At 36.7% G+C, this 20,905-nt stretch overlaps 1 protein-coding gene across 1 annotated transcript in view; it reads left to right on the top strand.

Annotated features, from left to right (window-relative positions):
• The window catches only part of DNAH14 (dynein axonemal heavy chain 14), a 400,834-nt gene that overhangs the window by 120,500 nt on the left and 259,429 nt on the right, over nucleotides 1-20,905 (top strand). Inside the window, exons 18-21 of the mRNA XM_070474451.1 lie at nucleotides 8,950-9,291; nucleotides 13,948-14,317; nucleotides 16,085-16,275; nucleotides 18,890-19,135. Of these exons, the coding sequence (XP_070330552.1) occupies nucleotides 8,950-9,291; nucleotides 13,948-14,317; nucleotides 16,085-16,275; nucleotides 18,890-19,135 (1,149 nt within the window). The remainder of the gene's footprint in view (nucleotides 1-8,949; nucleotides 9,292-13,947; nucleotides 14,318-16,084; nucleotides 16,276-18,889; nucleotides 19,136-20,905) is intronic.

Below are 20,905 nucleotides of genomic sequence, written 5' to 3'. Positions count from 1 at the left end.
GTTTACTGCCTATGTTTCCTTCTAGGATTTTTATGGTTCAGGTCTTACGTTCAAGTTTTTAATCCATTTTGAGTTGATTTTTGTGTGTAGTTTAAGGTAGTGGTCCAGCTTCACTCTTCCACATATGGCTGGTCAATTTTCCCAAAACTTATCAAATAGACTTTTCATTTTCCATTGTATTTTCCTTGCTCCTTTATTATAAATTAATTATCCATATATATGTAGGTTTAATTCTAGGCTACCATTTTTGTTCCATTGACCTATGTGTCTCTCTTTATGCCAGCACTCTACTCTTTGAATTACTGTAGCTGTGTAGTATGTTTTAAAATGAGAAAGTGTGATGGCTCTGTCTGTGTTTTTTTCTCAGGATTGCTTTGCTTATTTGGGGTCTTTTGTGATTCCATATAAATGTTAGGATTTTTTTCTAGCTCTGTGAAAAATGTCACAGATATTTTGATAGGGATTGCTTTGAGTCTGTAGATTGTCTTAGGTAATAGGGACATTTTAACATTAATTCTCCCAATCTATAAGCATGAAATATTTTTCCATTTCTTTGTGTGTTCTTCAGTTTCTTTCATTAATGTCAGTTTTCAGTGTACAGCTTTCATGTTTCTGGTCAAATTTATTTTTAGATATTTTATTTCTTTGGTATGATTTTAATTGAGATTGTTTTCTTAATTTCTCTTTATGCTAATTAATTTTTAGTATATACAAACACAACAGATTCTTCTGTATTGATTTTAAGGCCTACAATTTCACTGTATTAATTTATAATTTCTAATATTTTTGGTGGAGTCTTTTGGATTTCCTATATATAAAATCATGTTATTCACAGGTAGTAACAGTCTTTGTTCCTATTTTCCAATTTGGGTGCATTTTATTTTCCTTCTACAATTGCTTTGGCTAGGAATTCCAATATTATGTTGAATAGAATTGGTAAGAGTGAGCATCCTTGTCTTGTTCAGAATTTAGCAGGAAGCTTTTACCTTATTGAGTGTTACATTGCCTGTGGATTTGTTGTATGGAGCTTCCCAGGTGGCATTAGTGTTAAAGAACCTGCCTACCAGTACAGGTAGATGTAAGAGACATGGGTTCGATCCCTGCATTGGAAACGTACCCTGGAGGAGGGCACAGCAACCCACTCCAGTACTCTTGCCTGGAGAATACCAAGGACAGAGGAGCCTGGGAACCTCCAGTCCATGAAGCTGCATAGCATCTGACATGACTGAAGAGACTAAGCATGCATGCATGGCCTTTATTATGTTGAGATATGTTCCCTCTATATCCATGTTGCTGAGAGTTTTTATAATGAATGAATGTTGAATTTTATCAAATACTTGTACTACATCTATTGCAGTGATCACATGGTTTTTGTCTTTTATTTTCTTGATGTGCTGTATCACTTTGATCGATGTGTGTAAGTGGAATCACCATTGTGACCCTGGAATGAATAAAACTTGATCATGGTGCATGATCCTTTTTATGTGTTGTTAGATTTTGTTTGCTAGTATTTTGTTGAGGATTTTTGCATCTATATTCATCAGAACTGTTGGCATGTAATTTTCTTTTTGAGTAATGTTTTTGTCTGGTTTTGGTATCAGGTGATTGGGATCTCATAGAATGAATTTGGGGATGTTCTGTTCTCTTCAGGTTTGGGGGAGAATTTAAGAATGATAGGTATAAGTCTTTGGTATGTTTGTAAGTTCTTCCCTGCGAAGCTATTCTGTCTTGGACTTCTGTTTGCAGGGAGTTTTTTTTTTTATTACAGATTCTGTTCCAGTTCTAATAATTGATCTGTTCAAATTATCTGTTTCTTCTTGATTTGGTTTTGGCAGGCTGTATGTTTCTAGGAACTTCTCTATTTCTTCTGGGTTGTCCATTTTGTTGGCATATACTTTACATGCCTCCTGAGAAACCTGTGTGCAGGTCGAGAAGCAACGGTTAGAACTGGACATGGAATAACAGACTGGTTCCAAATTGAGAAAGGAGAATGTCAAGGCTGTATATTATCACCCTGATTATTTTACTTATATGCAGAGTATACCATGCAAAATGCTGGGCTGGATGAAGCACAAGCTGGAATCAAGATTGCCAGGAGAAATACCATTAACTTCAGATATGCACATGACACCACCCTAATGACTGAAAGCGAAAAGAAACTGAAGAGCCTCTTGATGAAAGTGAGAGAGGAGAGTGAAAAAGCTGGCTTAAAACTCAACATTCAAAAAATGAAGATCATGGCATCATCCCATCACTTCATGGCAAATTGATGGGGAAACAATGGAAACAGTGACAGATTTTATTTTCTAAGCTCCAGAATCACTGTGGATGGTGACTGCAGCCATGAAATTTAAAAAAAAAAAAAAAAATGCCTGCTCTTTGGAAGAAAACCTATGACAAACATAGACAGCATAATAAAGAGAAGGGACATCGCTTTGCTAGCAAAGGCCCGTATAGGCAAAGCTATGGTTTTTCCAGTAATCATGTATGGATGTGAGAGTTGGACCATCAAGAAGGCTAATACTGAAGAACTGATGCTTTCAAATTGTGGTGCTGGAGAAGACTCTTGAGAGAGACCCTTGGACTGCAAGGAGATCAAACCAGTCAATTCTAAAAGAAATCAGTCCTGAATATTCATTGGAAGGACTGATGCTCAAGCTCAAGCTCCAATACTGTGGCCACCATATGCAAAGGGTTGACTCATTGGAAAAGACCTGAGGCTGGGAACAACTGAAGGCAGGAGAAGAGAGTTACAGAGGATGAGATGGTTGGAGGCATCATTGACTCAGTGAACATGAGTTTTAGCAAACTCTGAGAAATAATGAAGCCAGGGAAGCCTAGCATTCTGCAGTCAATGGGGTTGCAGTCAGACATTACTGAGAAACTGAACAACTGTTCATAGTCTTCCTTACGGTTTTCTATATTTCTGTGACATCAGTTGTTATTTCTCATCTTTCTTATTTTGTTTATTTAGTCATGTCTCTTTTCTTCTTGGTGAGCCTGTCTAGAGATTTGTTGATTTTGTTTATCCTTTTAAAAAAACAGCTCTTGGATTTATTTATTTTTCTTTTTTTTTAATATTTAATTTTATTTATTTCCTCTCTGTTTTTTATTTCCTTCCTTCAGCTGACTTAATTTTTATTTGTTTTTTTTCTAATTCATTTAGGTGGTAGGCAGGTTGCTTGAGATTTTTCTTATCTTTTGAGTAAGGCTTGTGTCATTATGAATTTTTTTCTTAGAACTGCTTTTGCTGTATCCCATAGATGTTGATAGTAATGTTTTCATTATTTGCCTAGAGTTATTTTTTATTTCCTATTTCATTTCCTCATTGACCCATTCTTTTTTTAGTATCAAGTGTTTAGTCACCATGTAGTTGTGGTTTTTTGCTTGTTTTCTTTCTATGGATGATTTCTAGTTTCATGCCATTGTGTTCAGAAAAGATGTTTTAAGTAATTTCTATTCTTTTAGTTTGTTGAGGCTTGTTTTGTGTACTAATATGTGGTCTATCCTAGACAGTGTTCCATATGTGCTTGAAAATAGTGTGCATTTTGTTTGTTTTTTGATGGAGTGTCTTGCAGTTATCAATTCTTGTTATTTAGCTGCCAAGTCATGTTCAAATTTTTGAAACCCTATGGAGTATAGCCCTCCAGGCTCTCTTGTCCATGAGATTTCTCAGGCAAGAATACTGGATAGGTTGCCATTTCTTTCTCCAGGGGAGCTTCCCAACCCAGGGATCAAACCTGCATCTCCTCCATTGGCAGGTGGATTTTTTACCACTGAGCCACCCAGGGAGCCCATAATTCCTGAAGGAAATCAACCCCAAATATTCACTGGAAGGACTGTTGTTGATGCTGAAGCTCCAATACTTTGGCCACTGGATGTTAAGAGCTGATGCATTGGAAAAGACCCTGATGCTGGGAAAGCCTGAGGACAAGAGGAGAGGAGGGTGGCAGAGGATGACATGGTTAGATAGCGTCACCAACTCAATGGACATGAATTTGAGCAAACTCCAGGAGATGGTGCAGGACAGAGGAGCCTGGTGCACTCCAATTCATGGGGTCACGAAGAGTTGGACACAACTGAACAACAACCAAGCTTCTGTCCTTATCCTCTCTGTGCTTAAGCATCGTTGCCTGTAAATTGGGGATAATATTTGTAACTGACCTAGAGAAGTTGTGAGAATTAAAGAAATTAATGGTTGCAAAGCTCTTTTACCCTTTCTGGCACATAGTGAACATATGTGAGTTACTTTTACAGTTAGAAGAATCATTGTTGTTAGTTCCAGAAAGTTGTTTCTGAGCTATATATATTTTTAGGAAGCTGTTCTGAATGTTCTGTTTATTTCTCTTCTTTCTGGCTTCTGCATGCCCCCAGGTGTGTTTTTATAAAGGGAAGTAGCTTCCCTTTATATAGTTAAGGAAATTCCCTTATTTGCATAAGAGTTCCTAACTTGATGTGTTTTTTAATCCTAAGATAACAGTATCAAATCCTTATTCTGTTTATCTCTTGTGATAATCATGCAGTTGTTTTTCTTTAACCTTTTCATGTGGTTAATTACATTAATTGACTTTCTAAGCTTAATTTCATATCTAAATTGATAGATATACCTTACCAGTGTGCACATGCACATAGATATATTGCTACATTATTTTTAAATTTTTGCCTTTATGCTTGTAAGTGAAATTGGTCTGTAATTTTCTTTTCTTTTACCATCCTTAACTGAATGTACTACTAGTGACAAAAAGGAAGTTTGGGAATATTTCATGTCTTTCTACTACTCTATTCTACAAAAATGTAATTATCTGTTTTCTTTGGGATATGAGTTTATTTTAAAATATTTTCCTGGAATTTGATTGGGATTTGTGGTTGGAGTCAGGATAGTTGTCTTTACTCAGTCTTCTATTGTGATCAGTTTCAGTCAAATTCAGCAGGCATCATTTTAAACCCATTAATAAATTATCTTATTTGATTCTCAAAACTGTAATGAGGACACCAAGTTTATTAAAGTAAAGCTACTTTGGTTCATGCAGTTAGTAAATATTGGAGCTAGGATTCAAACACAGGTCTCTCTGACTTTAAAGTCAGTTCATGCTAACCCTGTGATAAAAGTGTATATTTAAGAGCAGGTTCACATATGTGCATGTACACTCCCATATACCCATACACCACAGTATAATTTCTGCTTGGTTACCATAATTATCTCTGGGTGGTGAAGTAATACGTATTTTTATTTTATAAACTTTTTTATTGCAGTTTTTGCATGAGTGTATAGTCAAGTAGAATAAAGTATTTAAAAAATTAGAGACATACACAGGCAATTCAAGGCTGTGAGCTGGAAAATTAAACTGATATTGATTACAGAATTATGAGTACTCATCAAGAGCCCTTGAAACATGAGGGAAACTATGGTAAAATTGTAATTTAAGTATAGGAATTTAATTCTTTTGAAAATCTAATGGAATGATATATATGTACTTATGAAAGGTGTGAATGTTATATATACACATATATATGGGCTTCCCTGGTGGCTCAGATGCTAAAGAATCCACTTGCATTTGGGATACACAGGTTTGATCCCTGGGTTGAAAGGATCCCCTGGGGGAGGGCATGGCAACCCACTTCATTATTCTTGCTTGGAGAATCTCCATGAACAGAGGAGCCTGGCAAGCTAAAGTTCATGGGGTCGCAAAGAGTTGAACATGACTGAGCAACTAAGCACCCTACAGCACACACATATATTTGTGCATATATTTGTAATGATTGCATATACTTATAATGGGTACAAACAGGATTTGGACTCTGATTTGGGTTTGAATCATAGCTCTGTAACTCTTTTTTTTTTTTTTAATTAGTTGGAGGCTAATTACTTTACAATATTGTAGTGGGTTTTGTCATACATTTACATGAATCAGCCATGGATTTACATGTGTTCCCCATCCCGATCCCCCTTCCCACCTCCCTCTCTGCCCAATCCCTCTGGGTCTTCCCAGTGCACCAGGTCTGAGCACTTGTCTCATGCATCCAACCTGGGCTGGTGATCTGTTTCACCCTAGATAATATACATGTTTTGATTCTGTAACTCTTTAAATTTCATATCTTAGGCTTATTAATCCTTCTGAAGCTCAGTTTCCCTCTTTGCAGACTAGAGAAAATAACACTCAAGTAGTAAATATGCTTTCTTAAATTTCTTAAAATTGAAAAAAGTAGTGAAAACCACTAGACCATTCAGGTATGACCTAGATCCAATCTCTTATGATTATACAGTGGAAGTGACAAACAGATTTAAAGGATTAGATCTGATAAGACAGAGTCCCTGAAGAACTATGGATGAAAGTTCGTGACACTGTACAGGAGACAGGGATCAAGATCATCCCCAAGGAAAAGAAATGAAAAAAGGCAAAATGGTTGTCTGAGGAGACCTTACGAATAGCTGTGGATAGAAGAAACGTGAAAGGCAAAGGAGAAAACAAAAGATATATCCATCTGAATGCAGTGTTCCAAAGAATAGCAAGGAGACATAAAAAAGCCTTCCTCAGCAATCAATGCAAAGAAATAGAGAAAAACAATAGAAAGGGAAAGACTAGAGATCTCTTCAAGAAAATTAGAGATACCAAGGGAACATTTCATGCAAAGATGGGCACAATAAAGGACAGAAATGGGATGGACCTAACAGAAGCAGAAGAGATTAAGAAGAGGTGGCAAGAATACACAGAAGAGCTATACAAAAGATATTTTCACGACCCAGATAATCATGATGGTGTGATCACTCAGCTAAAGCGAGACATCCTGGAATGTGCATTCAAGTGGGCCTTAGGAAGCATCACTATGAACAAAACTAGTAGACTTGATGGAATTCCAGTTGAGCTATTTCAAATCCTAAAAGATGATGCTGTAAAAGTGCTGCACTCAATATGCCAGCAAATTTGGAAAACTTGGCAGTGGCCACAGGACTGGAAAAGGTCAGTTTTCATTCCAATCCCAAAGAAAGGCAATGCCAAAGAATGCTCAAAGTACCACACAATTGCACTCATCTCACATGCTAGTAAAGTAATGCTCAAAACTCTCCAAGCCAGACTTCAACAGTATGTGAACCATGAACTTCCAGATGTTCCAGCTGGATTTAGAAAAGGCAAAGGAACCAGAGATCAAATTGCCAACATCCACTGGATCATCAAAAAAGCAAGAGAGTTCCAGAAAAACATCTATTTCTGCTTTATTGACTATGCCAAAGCCTTTGACTGTGTGGACCACAACAAACTATGGAAAATTCTGAAAGAGATGGGACTACCAGAGCACCTGACCTGCCTCTTGAGAAATTTGTATTCAGGTCAAGAAGCAACAATTAGAACTGGACATGGAGCAACAGACTGGTTCCAAATTGGGAAAGCAGTACGTCAAGGCTATATATTGTCACCCTACTTATTTAACTTATATGCAGAGTACGTCATGTGAAATGCTGGGCTGGATGATGCACAAGCTGGAATCAAGATTGCCAGGAGAAATATCAATAACCTCAGATATGCAGATGATACCACCCTTATGGCAGAAAGCAAAGAACTAAAGAGCCTCTTGATGAAAGTGAAAGAGGAGAGTGAAAAAAAAAAGTTGGCTTAAAGCTCAACATTCAGAATACTAGCATCATGGCATCTGGTTCCATCACTTCATGGCAAATAGATGGGGAAACAGTGGAAACAGTGAGACACTTTATTTTGGGGGGCTCCAAAATCAGTGCAGATGGTGACTGCAGCCATGAAATTAAAAGATGCTGGCTCCTTAGAAGAAAAGTTTTGACCAACCTAGACAGCATATTAAAAAACAGAGATATTACTTTGCTAACAAAGATCTGTCTAGTCAAAGCTATGGTTTTTTCCAGTAGTCGTTTATGGATGTGAGAGTTGGACTATAAAGAAAGTTGAGCACCAAAGAATTGATGCTTTTGAACTGTGGTGTTGGAGAAGACTCTTGAGAGTCCCTTGGACAGTAAGGAGATCCAACCAGTCCATCCTAAAGGAAATCAATCCTGACTATTCATTGAATAGATTGATGTTGAAGCTGAAGCTCCAGTACTTTGGCTACCTGATGCGAAGAACTGACTCATTTGAAAAGACCCTGATGCTGGAAACAACTGAAGGCAGGAGGAGAAGGGGATGACAGGATGAGATGGTTGGATGGCATCACCGACTCAATGGACATTGGAGTTTGAGTAAACTCCAGGAGTTGGTGATGGACAGGGAGGCCTGGCATGCTGCAGTCCATGGGATCACAAAGAGTCAGACACAACTGAACGATTGTACTGAACTGACTGAGTAAACATGCTATCATAACAAAATGAGATCGTGTACATGAATGTAACATATAAATGCTCAAGAAAATGGGAGCAATTATTATGCACCGTTCACATTTCAGTCATAAACTTGTTACTACTACTACGTTTACTTCTTAGAACAAATTTATTCATAATAGTATTTCTTTATGTCTCATATGTATGCATGCTTAGTTGCTCAGTCGTGTCTGATTTTTGCAACCCCATGAGCTATAGCCTGCCACGCTCTTCTGTCCATGGGAATACTGGACACAAGAACACCACACAAGAATACTAGGGTGGTTTGCCATTCCCTTATCCAGAGGATCTTCCCGACCCAGGGATCAAACCTGGGTTTCCTGCATTGCTGGCAGACTCTTTACCATCTGAATCACCACGGAAACCATCTTTATGTTTTAGTAGCATGTATTTTATGTGCAAGTTACATTCAAGTTCCTTCTGTTAACAGTAGAAAGGATTTGATCTTGTTAATGCTCTGGTATTTAAGCAATACTTAGAATAATGTCTAGATGATGTCTTTTTTTAAAATTATAATTATGTAAGTTAGTGAGAGATATTGAGTAACTACTTTTCTAAAATAATGAAAAATCATTATATAATTGTAATTGATTTGTTAATGATTTCAGGTTATAGACTCATCCTTGCAGAAGCTGGAATATACTCCCACTGAAATACAAGAGTTTTTGGAATATTTTACTTTTTTGGATGCAATTTCTTCAAAAATATCTAAGTTAGAAAAAGAGTACACAATAGTTGCTCAGCTGTATTCTGTTGTCAGGTATTACCAGATCCATGTTTCAGAAGAGCAAATTGCCATTTATAAAATCCTTCTTATCAAGTTTGGTCAACTAAAAACTTCTGTGAAGTTAAGTGAAACAAATAAAGATGCTGCTATTTCTAAATTCAGAGACAATTTGGAATCATACATCACTGGTCTACGTATTGAAGTTAGTAATTTAAAGGCTAAAGTAAGTTTTTGTTTCTCATTATGTAAGCCTAACATATAGGTATTTCCTTTCTGTGGAATCTTAAGTAAATAATTTAGTCTAAGTATTCTTAACCTGGAATCCACAGACATAATTTTGATTGGTGAATTTGAATGAGAAGTGAAATTATGTGTTTATTTTCACTAACCTTTAACTGAAGTTTAGCATTTTCTCCAACTTTGAGTTAATGAAGACAAGCAACAGTAAAGTGGTGATTTTTTTCCATAGGCTTCAACAGACTGCTAAAGTTGGCCCATGACGTAAAAAGGGCTAAAAAACCCTGGATACGTTTTGGGCCTTAGGCTAGGCCAAAAGATAATAGTTCCAGCTTCACTCACTTATGAGGAGCAAACTATACAATAAACACCTAACATTTATTGAGCTTTAACTAAGCATCAATAATCATGCTAGGTGCTTTATCCTTTTTCTGCATGAAAATAAACAAACACCTCAGTTTTAAAGAGGTTAAGTAACTTGCTTAAGATCACGCAGTGAGGGCTAGGGCTACAGAATCCTTGCTTCTCTCCACTCCCCTCTATCCCTACCACCATTACAAGTTACTATTATCATATTTATTCAGCATATTTTGGTACCTAATATGTATTAGGCACAATGTTATGTATTATACAATTTGTTACTTTAAAAATTTTCTACATCTCTGCAGAATCTATACTGGCTTCACACAAATACAATAAAGATGAAAAAATAGGCATATGAGAGTACTTGAATGCATTCAATTGCAATCTTTAAAATATTACTAGAAATTTCATATGCATGTGTACCAAGGTTTCTAGTTCACTCAATTTATATGTTAAGTGTACTAGGTTGGACACTGAGATGGAATATCTGTGTTACAGTAGATTCATTGGAAAGTGCTTCTGGCAACAATGTGAGGGCTTGAGGTAATCAAGGTTGGATAGAAGGAAAAATTGAATTCTAGTGTCATTGCCTTGTAGGTTTCATAGGATCCTATGCTCTATGCTTAGTCGCCCAGCTGTGTCTGACTCTTTGTAACCCCATGGACTGTAGCCCACCAGGCTCCTCCATGGGGATTCTCCAGGCAAGAATACTGGAGTGGGTTGCCATGCCCTCCTCCAGGGGATCTTCCACGGGATTGAACCCAGGTCTCCTGCATTGCAGGCAGATGCTTTACCACCTGAGCAACCAGGGGAATCTCTATTGGAATGGCTCTGCAGAGATATCCTGAATGAAGACAAGAGGGCTGGTTCTTTACACATCCATGATGGAGCTATAGAGCGGGTTTAATCTTCTGTAACTTTTTGGTCAAGGGCAACCCTTGGGGAGGGTCTCAGCTAGAGTAAGCATCTATCTTTAGGTTCACTGATTCTTTCTTCTATCATCTTCATGCTATTGTTGAGTCAAATCCAATGAACTTCTACTTTTGTTTATTGTGTTTCTCAGTTCTAAAATTTTCATTTGATTTTTCTTTATATCTTTTTTATTTTTCTTTGCTAAGACTTTCTATTTTCCAAGTGGCTTCAAGAATATACATTGTTTCTGTGCAGCATTGTTATAAAACCTACTTTATATTCTTTGTCAGATAATTCTAACATCTGTGTCATCTAGACATTGGTGTCTATTGATTATTTTTTCCCATGTGAGTTGAGGTTTTCCTGATTTTTTGTATATGGAGTAATATTGGATTAAATATTATGCTCTAAAGTTCTGTGTCTTACCTAGATGCCATGTTGGTATTTTTGTTTTAGAAAACTGTTGACCTAGTCAGATTCAGGTCCCAAGTTCCAACCCACTTTCTTTGGGCTGTGGGTTTCTTTCCATTGTTATTTCCATTATCAATGTCTCTAAGGTGCTGTTCAGACCATGTGTGTGCCATCCAATAGTCAGTATTATTCTGGGTAGTGGTATGTTAGTTTAATCTCAGAGTCTTTGATGTGCTGAATAGGATCAGATCTATATGTGTGCAGCTCAATTGAGCCCAGGAGTTCATTAACAACTTTATGTAGTTACTTTCCAGAGGTCCTTTCTGTTTACAATCTTCTCCTTATTTTCCAGATTCTCTGCACTCTTTTTTTCAGTCCTCTGGTTAGAAAACTGGGACTTGATACTGTACTCTGTCAACTTCCATAACTGCACCCACATCTGGGGCAAAGTAGTAGAACACACAGAAAAAAATCAACAGGGTGTACCCTCCTTAGAGCCACAGATTCCCAAGACAGAAAGTAAAGTTCTCTTCCCTCAGAGTTTCAGCTCCTGAGGCTTCCATTGCCACCACCTTAAAATTGTTTGAGGAATTGATTGTGAGAAAAAAGAAAAAGAGAAAGAGAGGATTTCCATACTCTGAGCATTAGGAAATGTCAAAGAAAACCCAGAGTTGAACAGTAGTCAAAGTGATAAAATCATATTTTTATTCAGTATGATTGCAATAGGGGAAATGATCTGTTGTCTAGGATGAGCAGACATTGAGGGTGGGAATTCTGAGCCTGACTTAGTAGGGTTCTTACTAATACTTAATTTTATAAGGAAGTGCACAAATGAGCCTAAAAGTTACAACCTACTTAGTAGTCAGTCAGAAAGAAAAGAAAGTGAAATGGCTCAGTCGTGTCTGACTCTTTGTGACCCCATGGAGCCTACCAGGCTCCTCCGGCCTTGGGATTTTCCAGGCAATAGTACTGGATGGGGGGGAGGGGAGGGGCAGTTGCCATTTCCTTCTCCAAGGGATCTTCCTGACCCAGAGATTGAACCCAGGTCTCCCACATTGTAGACAGATGCTTTACCATCTGAGCCACCGGGGAGCCTGACTTAAGTTTGGTCAAAGAATCTTTGTCAGAACCTTTCTTGCTCCTCAAGTCAGAACTAGTAAGTTCTCCTGGAGCTCTCACTGTTGTTGCCTCCTGAAAAATCCTCCCAGGTTTCTAACACATTGAGCTTAGGTCAGGGAGAAAATTGTAAACTCACTGCTAATTTGGTGGCATTTCAAGTTACCATCTTCTTCCCCAACCTGCCTTCTACAATTTATTTTCAGATTTCTCACCTCACTGCTCCCTCCATGTGTTCTGTCCAGGATTTATAGATGTATTCATTAGGAAAGACAGGGTGGGGCATATTTATTCCATCTTCTCATTGATGCAATTACATAAACTCTTAAATTATTTTATTGGTATACTTAGTAACTGATACCATTCTGTGAAGATCTCAATTAGAACTCTGCTGATAGAGTTGACAAAACTTTACCTCCATCTAAGCAGCTAAGATTATTTCTCCAAGTATTCCCTCCCCCCAAAGATAGTTCATTTACAAACATAAATAAATATTAATGAATGGGAAATTGCAGGAAAAGCCTAAAGAAAATTTTATTATAATCCATTATATAAGCATCACTGATATAGATTATTCTAAGCCCTCTCCATCATCACAGTTACTATTTATCAATTGCTTAAGTTTTTGTGTTATGATTGCTATCGGTACTTGTTGGATGACCACACTACACATAACACAGTGCTACATGCAGTTCCATGGGTTTGATTTTTTTTAAAGAATAAGGTGATAGGATCCAAATTCATTACTTCTTCCAACAGCTTTTATATATGATTGTACTAGGTTCTAAGAGGTATACAAAAATAAATAAGTGAAATTATCCTTAATCTTTAGAATTTTATAATATAGTAAGAAATCAGAGCAAAATTTTACTTATATCCCTCTTTGGAGGTTATTGTTGCAAATGTCCACAATTTTCTGTGCAGTGGGAAAACTAATATAAGGTAACATGAGATGGATGAAACTGGAGCCCATTATACAGAGTGAAGTAAGCCAGAAAGATAAAGACCATTACAGTATACTAACACATATATATGGAATTTAGAAAGATGGTAACGATAACACTACATGCAAAACAGAAAAAGAGACACAGATGTATAAAACAGACTTGTGGACTCTGTGGGAGAAGGCAAGGGTGGGATGTTTCAAGAGAACAGCATCAAAACATGTATATTATCCAGGGTGAAACAGATCACCAGCCCAGGTTGGATGCATGAGACAAGTGCTCAGACCTGGTGCGCTGGGAAGACCCAGAGGGTTCAGATGGAGAGGGAGGTGGGAGAGGGGATCGGGATAGGGAATACGTGTAAATCCATGGCTGATTCTTGTCAATGTATGACAAAACCACTACAATATTGTAAAGTAATCAGCCTCCAACTAATAAAAAAAAAAGGTAACATGATAAACATCATTTAAATAATACCAAGTTCAGCATCATCAGAAAAAGGAAGTAAGTTTGAAGTGCAGGCTATCCTAGGGCCCTACCCTGGAACTGCCATTTACCATTAGATGATGGGAACCTCTGAACTTCTTGAAAAATCATGGAAAATATAAATTATCTCTCAAATTTCTTGTATGAACTTAATGTTACTTAATGTCCTCAATGTTACTTATCACAGGACCTGACATACAAAAGATACACAAATTTTAGGTATTATTGTAATAAAAAATAATTAAAATTAAGCATAATCATAAATAAGTATAAATTAAAGACAATCTTTTCAGATAATGATTGCAAATAATGTTTGTTGACACTTAGGTGGCATATTAAAATGCTGTCAATAAAACATGTTTAAGTTCAGAACATTATACCTTCCTAAAAATGTCTTATTATTTTTTTAGATAAGAAATTCTGTTTTGTTATGTGCTAGTACTCCAGTGTCAACAGCAATGGAAATGATCCAGAATCTTTCAGAGGAGGCTGCAAATTTAGCTGTCAAAGCTAAAACATATTCAAACTATCAGAATTGTTTCGATGATTCCCAGTCTCATATGCATTTTCTTAACGTGGAAGAGATTACACAAATTGTACTTTCAGAGATCGCTGACATTGACTATGACTTAACCTTAAGGAAAATATTATGGGATGCACAAGAGGAATGGGGAACACTCTTTTGGGAATGGAGGAATAGCACTCTTGACAGTATTGATACAGAATCAGTATATAGAAATGTTTCAAAATGGATGCAAATAATCTTTGTACTAGAAAAAGGTAAAGTGTCTTTCTGAAGTTGTTCTGATTTACACAAAAATGGCTACTGGGCCAGCAAGATCATTGTCCTTGGCTTTGTTACTTTACGTGTTCCAGGGACTGACCATTAACAACTGAAAAGACAGTACAAGAGTATAGGTAGGAATCACTTCCTGAAGCAAAAAAGAGATTAAAACTTTGGAAAAAATTTTTTAATTAATTAGTAACAATTTTATATCTGTTAAAAATTGATTCCCTAAGTAGAACCCCAGATGTTTCCCCCTGATTCTGGCTCTTAGCACCACAGATATTTTGATGTTAAGGACCAACCTTCAAACCCTCACCGTGTATGCAGATAGTATAATTTGGGCAATGCGGGAAACAGCCAGAGTCATTTTGATAGGTTTTCCTTCTGCTAATCATCAAATCTGAAATCTTGCCAACACAGAGATGCTGTTCCTGTGCAAGCAGTTCTGTAAAATCAAATCCTTTCCAAATAGAAAGCTTTATTCCACTTGGCAAGATAATGCTTTTTTTAAAAAAATTCCTCTCACCTCTCAGCTATACCTTAAGCTATAGGTTTTTATTAAATAGTTTTTTAAATAGTTTTCTTTATAGTTTTTTTTCTTTCAAGAAAAACACCTTAATTTGCTTGTTTTTAAATTATATAAGAAATATGACTATCACAGAAACTGTAGAAAAGAGAAAAATTGGGGACAAATCACCAGAGTGGTAAAGCAACACAACACTCATTTTGTGCATTCTCTTTCAATATTGTGTCATATATCTGTTTCAGAGAGCTACATATGAAGTAACAAGTAGACAACACTTTCTTTTATCCATAGTTTCCCAGATAAAATCTTGTTCACCACAGTATAGACTTGCTGAAAACTTATTCTCATCTTTTTATCTAATCAAGTCTTGAAATACACTTTGTTATTCAACATAGCTTTATAAAATAAGCCTCATCTGTACCAATTGGATGGTCAAGAATATGTATAGTTTTCAGTTCTCTCAAGTGCCCTACTTTGGCTATTTCCCTGTCTCCTCCCTCTTTTATAAATTGAGTCAAAGGTTATAAGGGTTGACCTTCAGCTGCACAGGTTTTGAGTCCTGCACCCTTTGTGTGTGCTGTGCTTAGTCGCTCAGTCATGTCCGACTCTTTGCCACCCCATGGACTATAGCCCGCCAGGCTCCTCTGTCCATAGCGATTCTCCAGGCAAGAATACTGGAGTGGGTTGCCGTGGTCTCCTCCAGGGGATCTTCCCGACCCAGGAATCTGTATCGTGGTGTGTTGGTAATGCCAGAGGAAAGATCAGTTCTGGTCTATGGCAAAGTTTTTACCTACATTTTCTACATTTCAGTGTGAAGATATGTTATTTATGAAATGATAGTGACTGGTTTTTTCCCTTAATGTTCTTTTAATGAGCAGAATTGAAAAGCCCCAAAACCATAGTAGTCTTTTGAATTGTATGTGTGTACCTCTCTGTATGTCTATCTTGTCAGGGAAAATCTGGGAAACCCTGTGGTAACTAGCTATCCCTAGTATCAAGTTTTGCAAAATAACTTGTTCTGATAGTTTGGGGTTTTAATGACTAGTCCTGATTAAATATTTCCCTTTATTTTAATCCATGCTTGATTCTTATGGGAGAGACATGTTAGTAAGCTTCATTATTTTAGTGCAGATTAATAACTGATAAAGCAATATTACATTAAATAGCAGATTTGTTTTCTGGCTTAGAAAATGTGGACTGTATGGTAAAGCTGCTGACCCATTGCTTCTTATAGGTCTACCTAAAAATGACATGGTGACACATCTTAAGCAATCAGTGATAGATTTTAAACAAGAGCTGCCAATCATCATAGCACTAGGAAACCCCTGTCTCAAGCCAAGGCACTGGGAAGCTCTCCAGGAGATTATTGGAAAGTCAGTGTCTCTTGATAAAAACTGTACAGTAGAGAATCTTCTAGCACTCAAGGTAAATTAAAATAGTTTGAAATAAAGTTGGCATAGCAGAAGGCCCAAATTTAAGTAGGCAAGTAAATATACAAGGAGTAGGAATTGGAAAAATAAGACATTTATGGAATGTTAGGAAAAGTAGGAGTATAATGTATTAGTAGATGATAGGTGACGCTTCATTGATGGTAGTTTAGTACAGATTAATAACTGATAAAACTAGTATTACATTGAATAGTAAATTTGTTTTTTGGTTTAAAAAATATGATGTACATATTATAAGTGTAAGCCATTTATCATGCCGTTACTACTAGGTGATTCGAAAACAGTAATACTTTACTACTAGGTGATTCGAAAACAGTAATACTGGTTTTCATGCATAACAAATGAAATTAAATTAGTGTTTTTATTTAACAGTGATACTTCTTGTGGAGAGTAAATTTTATAGGAATACAATCACAACCACAGTATTTATATAAAATGAAGATATATTAAGAGCACGTTAGGGTGGCCCTACAAACAACTTGATATTCTATTTAAAATATACAATTAGCAGCTATTTGATTTACCTGTAGGTTTTGTTATAAAAATAAAATTTACTATGATTTTCATGGTTAAAATTTTTCTATTTTCATGTGTAGTTTACAATAAGCTTCATTTATATTTCATGTTCCACAATTGACAATGTCTAATATAACCAAGGACTGGTGCCGAAGCTGAAACTCCAATACTTTGGCCACCTTATGCGAAGAGTTGACTCATTGGAAAAGACCCTGATGCTGGGAGGGATTGGGGGCAGGAGGAGAAGGGGACGACAGAGGATGAGATGGATGGATGGCATCACCGACTCGAGGGGCATGAGTTTGAGTAAACTCCAGGAGTTTGTGATGGACAGGGAGGCCTGGCATGCTGCGATTCATGGGGTCGCAAAGAGTCGGACACGACTGAACAACTGAACTGAACTGAATATAACCAAAATAGTATTTTATGCCTATAATTTTCTACTAAATGACTTGCTATAATGAGGAAATGGAGAAAAAAATTTAATTAGACAAGAAAAATTTTAAAAGTGAACTTTAATTTATTTTAAAAATTAATTTATATCTTTAGCCCTAAAGTCAGCTGCCCTTCTGAACTCATAGATACACTGCCACTCATATGTCTAAAAAAAATCTCAAAGTTAACATGTCAAAAATGCGCCTCTCTTTCTCCATCTCCCAAATTCCACTCTTCCTTTATCCTCGCCATCTCAGTTAATGGCACCTCCACTCTTTTCTCGTTACTTAAGCCAAAAATGATGAAATAATCTTTGAATTTTCTCTTGCTCTCGCTTTCCTCATCTCATCTAAATGTTGCATCCTTCCCTGGATCATTATCAGAGTATCCGAACTGAACTATGGTCCAAGAGTTAATTCATCAAAATATCTAGATAGTTTCAGACTATTTAATCAGTGCCAATGAACATTCCAAAAATCTGGCACAATTTCAACAATCAGTCAGTTCAGTCACTCAGTCGTGTCCGACTCTTTGCGACCCCATGAACCGCAGCACGCCAGGCCTCCCTGTCCATCACCAACTCCCGGAGTCCACCCAAACCCATGTCCATTGTGTCAGTGATGCCACCCAATCATCTCATCCTCTGTTGTCCCCTTCTCCTCCTGCCCTCAATCTTTCCCAGCATCAGGGTCTTTTCAAATGAGTCAACTCTTCGCATAAGGTGGCCAAACTATTGGAGTTTCAGCTTCAACATCAGTCCCTCCGGTGAACACCCAGGACTGATCTCCTTTAGGATGGACTGGTTGGATCTCCTTGCAGTCCAAGGGACTCTCAAGAGTCTTCTCCAATACCACAGTTCAAAAGCATCAATTCTTCGGCACTCAACTTTCTTTATAGTCCAACTCTCACATTCACACATGACTACTGGAAATAAATGGAGATATTAAATAGGATGACATATGGGAACAGCAGTAGAATCTTCTTTCAGGGGTAAAAACAACAAGGGCAGCTAGTTAATTCCAAGATGCAGAGAAGAGCAGCTCTCCAAGTATCTCTGTTCTGGTGATTGAATCTGGAGATATTACATTAAGATTTTTTTTTTTACATTAAGATTTTGTCCAGTGGAAATTGGCAGTCAGTACACATGGAAAGGTCTGTAAATACTCCATTAAAGTATTTTGAGAGACATTTATCCTCATGGAGCTGTGTCAAAGTGAAGCCATGGAAAGCTGTGCCCATTAGAGTTATGTTCTCTCAGATTATTATATCCCAAGAATTATCATAGAAAGTAAAAACTTGTCACAAAATAATCAAGCAGTTGGCATTAGTGCAGAGAAAAGAAAAGCTGAAAGAAATAATGCTATCTGCAGATATGCAGAAGGTGCTGTTAACTATTTTTTACACTGACTAGAATCAGAAGAAAGAAATATTGAGTCAGAAATTTTCACTGAGCAAGAAGAATGTGAAATAGAATGATTAAAAACTGAAAAGGGCTACTTCATGAAAGTTAGACCGTGAAGTCTCTAGTTAGGATATAAACCTAACTGGAATCAGATTTTCAACACATTCATTTAAATCTTCCATTTTAAATGTATCAGGAATTATTTGCTCCATTGGATATTAACAATTTTTTGTTTTAGATGTTTCAGTATGAAAATGAAATAAATGAGATATCAACCTCAGCAACTAATGAAGCTGCTCTTGAGAAAATGCTGTATAGGATTATTGATCTTTGGAACACTACTCCTTTACATTTAGTTCTTCATCACACCGAGGCTTACTCTATCCTAATAATTTCATCTATAGATGATACATTAGCTCAACTGGAAGAGTCTCAAATCATACTTGCCACAGTTAAAGGATCTTCCTATCTCGGGCCCATTAAGGTAAATATTACAGCAGAGGGAAATGTCTTAACTGTCTGTAGTTTTATCACTTTAATTTTTGCATTGTATAAGCTTTTGAATGTATAAATCATTCATGTACTTGTATAGAAGAGAGATTGAATATTTAGCATTTTAAATATTAAATACAACTTTTTATGGAAGCACTAATTATTCATCAGGAAATGTCAGAAAGTTTAATTTGGGCAGACTAGGTAAATTTACATCAAATTAAAAATATGACCATTTAAACCATGGTTTTTGCCAGCAGCAGCACTGCTGCTAGATACATCCACAGTTCTGATAGTCCTCATGCCAGAACTGTTGCCTTGAGATTCTTTTTGCTGAAGCGATATGTTTCATTTTCATTCCCTGTGCTATTTGTCTTAAAGGTTAATCCCACCTCTGTATTTGTGTATCCTTGCAATTATTTTAACAGCTTTTATATCTATTGTAGTATAATTAGAAATTAAACTATAGAGTCAGCTCATATTCAGTGTTCCCTCATTCATGTGTGCTAAGTCACTTCAGTTGTGTTTGCAACCGTATGGGGATTCTCCAGGCAAGAATACTGGAGTGGGGTACCATTCCCTTCTCCAGGGGATTCTTCCTGACAAGGGATTGAACCAGCATCTCTTATGTCTCCTGTATCGGCAGGTGGGTTACCACTTGCGCCACCTGGGAAGCTCCATCGTTTTAACAGCTTCTATATCTATTCTAGTATAATTAGAAATTGAACTACAAGGTCACCTTGTATTCAGTATTCCCTCATAGTCTCTGAGCAACCCTACATCCTATAACATAGCTAAGAGTGATTTTAAAACTTTAGGAATCACAATAAGATATAATGATATAGAGATATCTAAGAGTAAAATTAACATAATTGATTATAGATGGATAAAAACAAGAGAGAGAGAAATAGGTACTCAAAAAATGGACTTCACAGTATTTGCAAACACACAGACAGTTAGGGAAAGTGTCACTTATTTGGACCTTAGAGAAGAAAAACTCAGTAACTTACAAAAAAGAGATAAACAAATAGACTGTTCTCTAACCACATTCAGTAAAATTTAAAAATGAACAGAAAAAGTAGCAAAAAATAGACCAAAACCAGCAACAACAAAAGCACCCAGAAAAAAAATGGAAATTAAAAAGCAGCTATGAGAATGTGCAGGAAATGTTAATCAAATTTTTTAAATTAGAAATAAGCAAAAAGAAGAGAATTACAAGTCAAACCTTGTCACAATTGGCTAGAGTTCAACAAAAAGGAATATCCAGAGTACTAAATGCCTTTATTTAAGAGTAAAAATGAATTTAATAAATGATAAATTAGGCATAGTCAAGAAGTTGAAAAAAACAGACACACACATCCACACACACCACTTTCACTTCCAAGCAGGAAGGAGTATGGGTACCAGGTACACCATTTTGCCTGAAATACCCAAATCATAACAGAAAAAATACATCAAACAATGGTTTTAGGAAAATGGACATCAAACACTGAAGGACCAAGATTCCTGAGAGTTGGTAAACAAGCAAGTTGAACGCTATTATTGTGCCATCTTTCTGTCATGAGTTTCCACACCTGGGTTGAGAGAGAGGGGAGAAATCTATCCAGAGGATGGTAGACTCCCTGGTATTAGGAGATGCTGTTGAAAGACTAAGAAGCAAAAGGAAGATAGAGTTTGCAGAATAAAGTATCAGAGAGGACAGAGCTACACTGAAAGAGAACTTCAGAGGTCTCTGGATATCCCTAGTCAGGTTCGCAGCATA

Source organism: Odocoileus virginianus, chromosome 11, assembly GCF_023699985.2.
Source record: "Odocoileus virginianus isolate 20LAN1187 ecotype Illinois chromosome 11, Ovbor_1.2, whole genome shotgun sequence".
Classification (NCBI taxonomy): Eukaryota; Metazoa; Chordata; class Mammalia; order Artiodactyla; family Cervidae; genus Odocoileus; species Odocoileus virginianus.
This window is presented reverse-complemented; position numbering and strand designations above follow the sequence as displayed.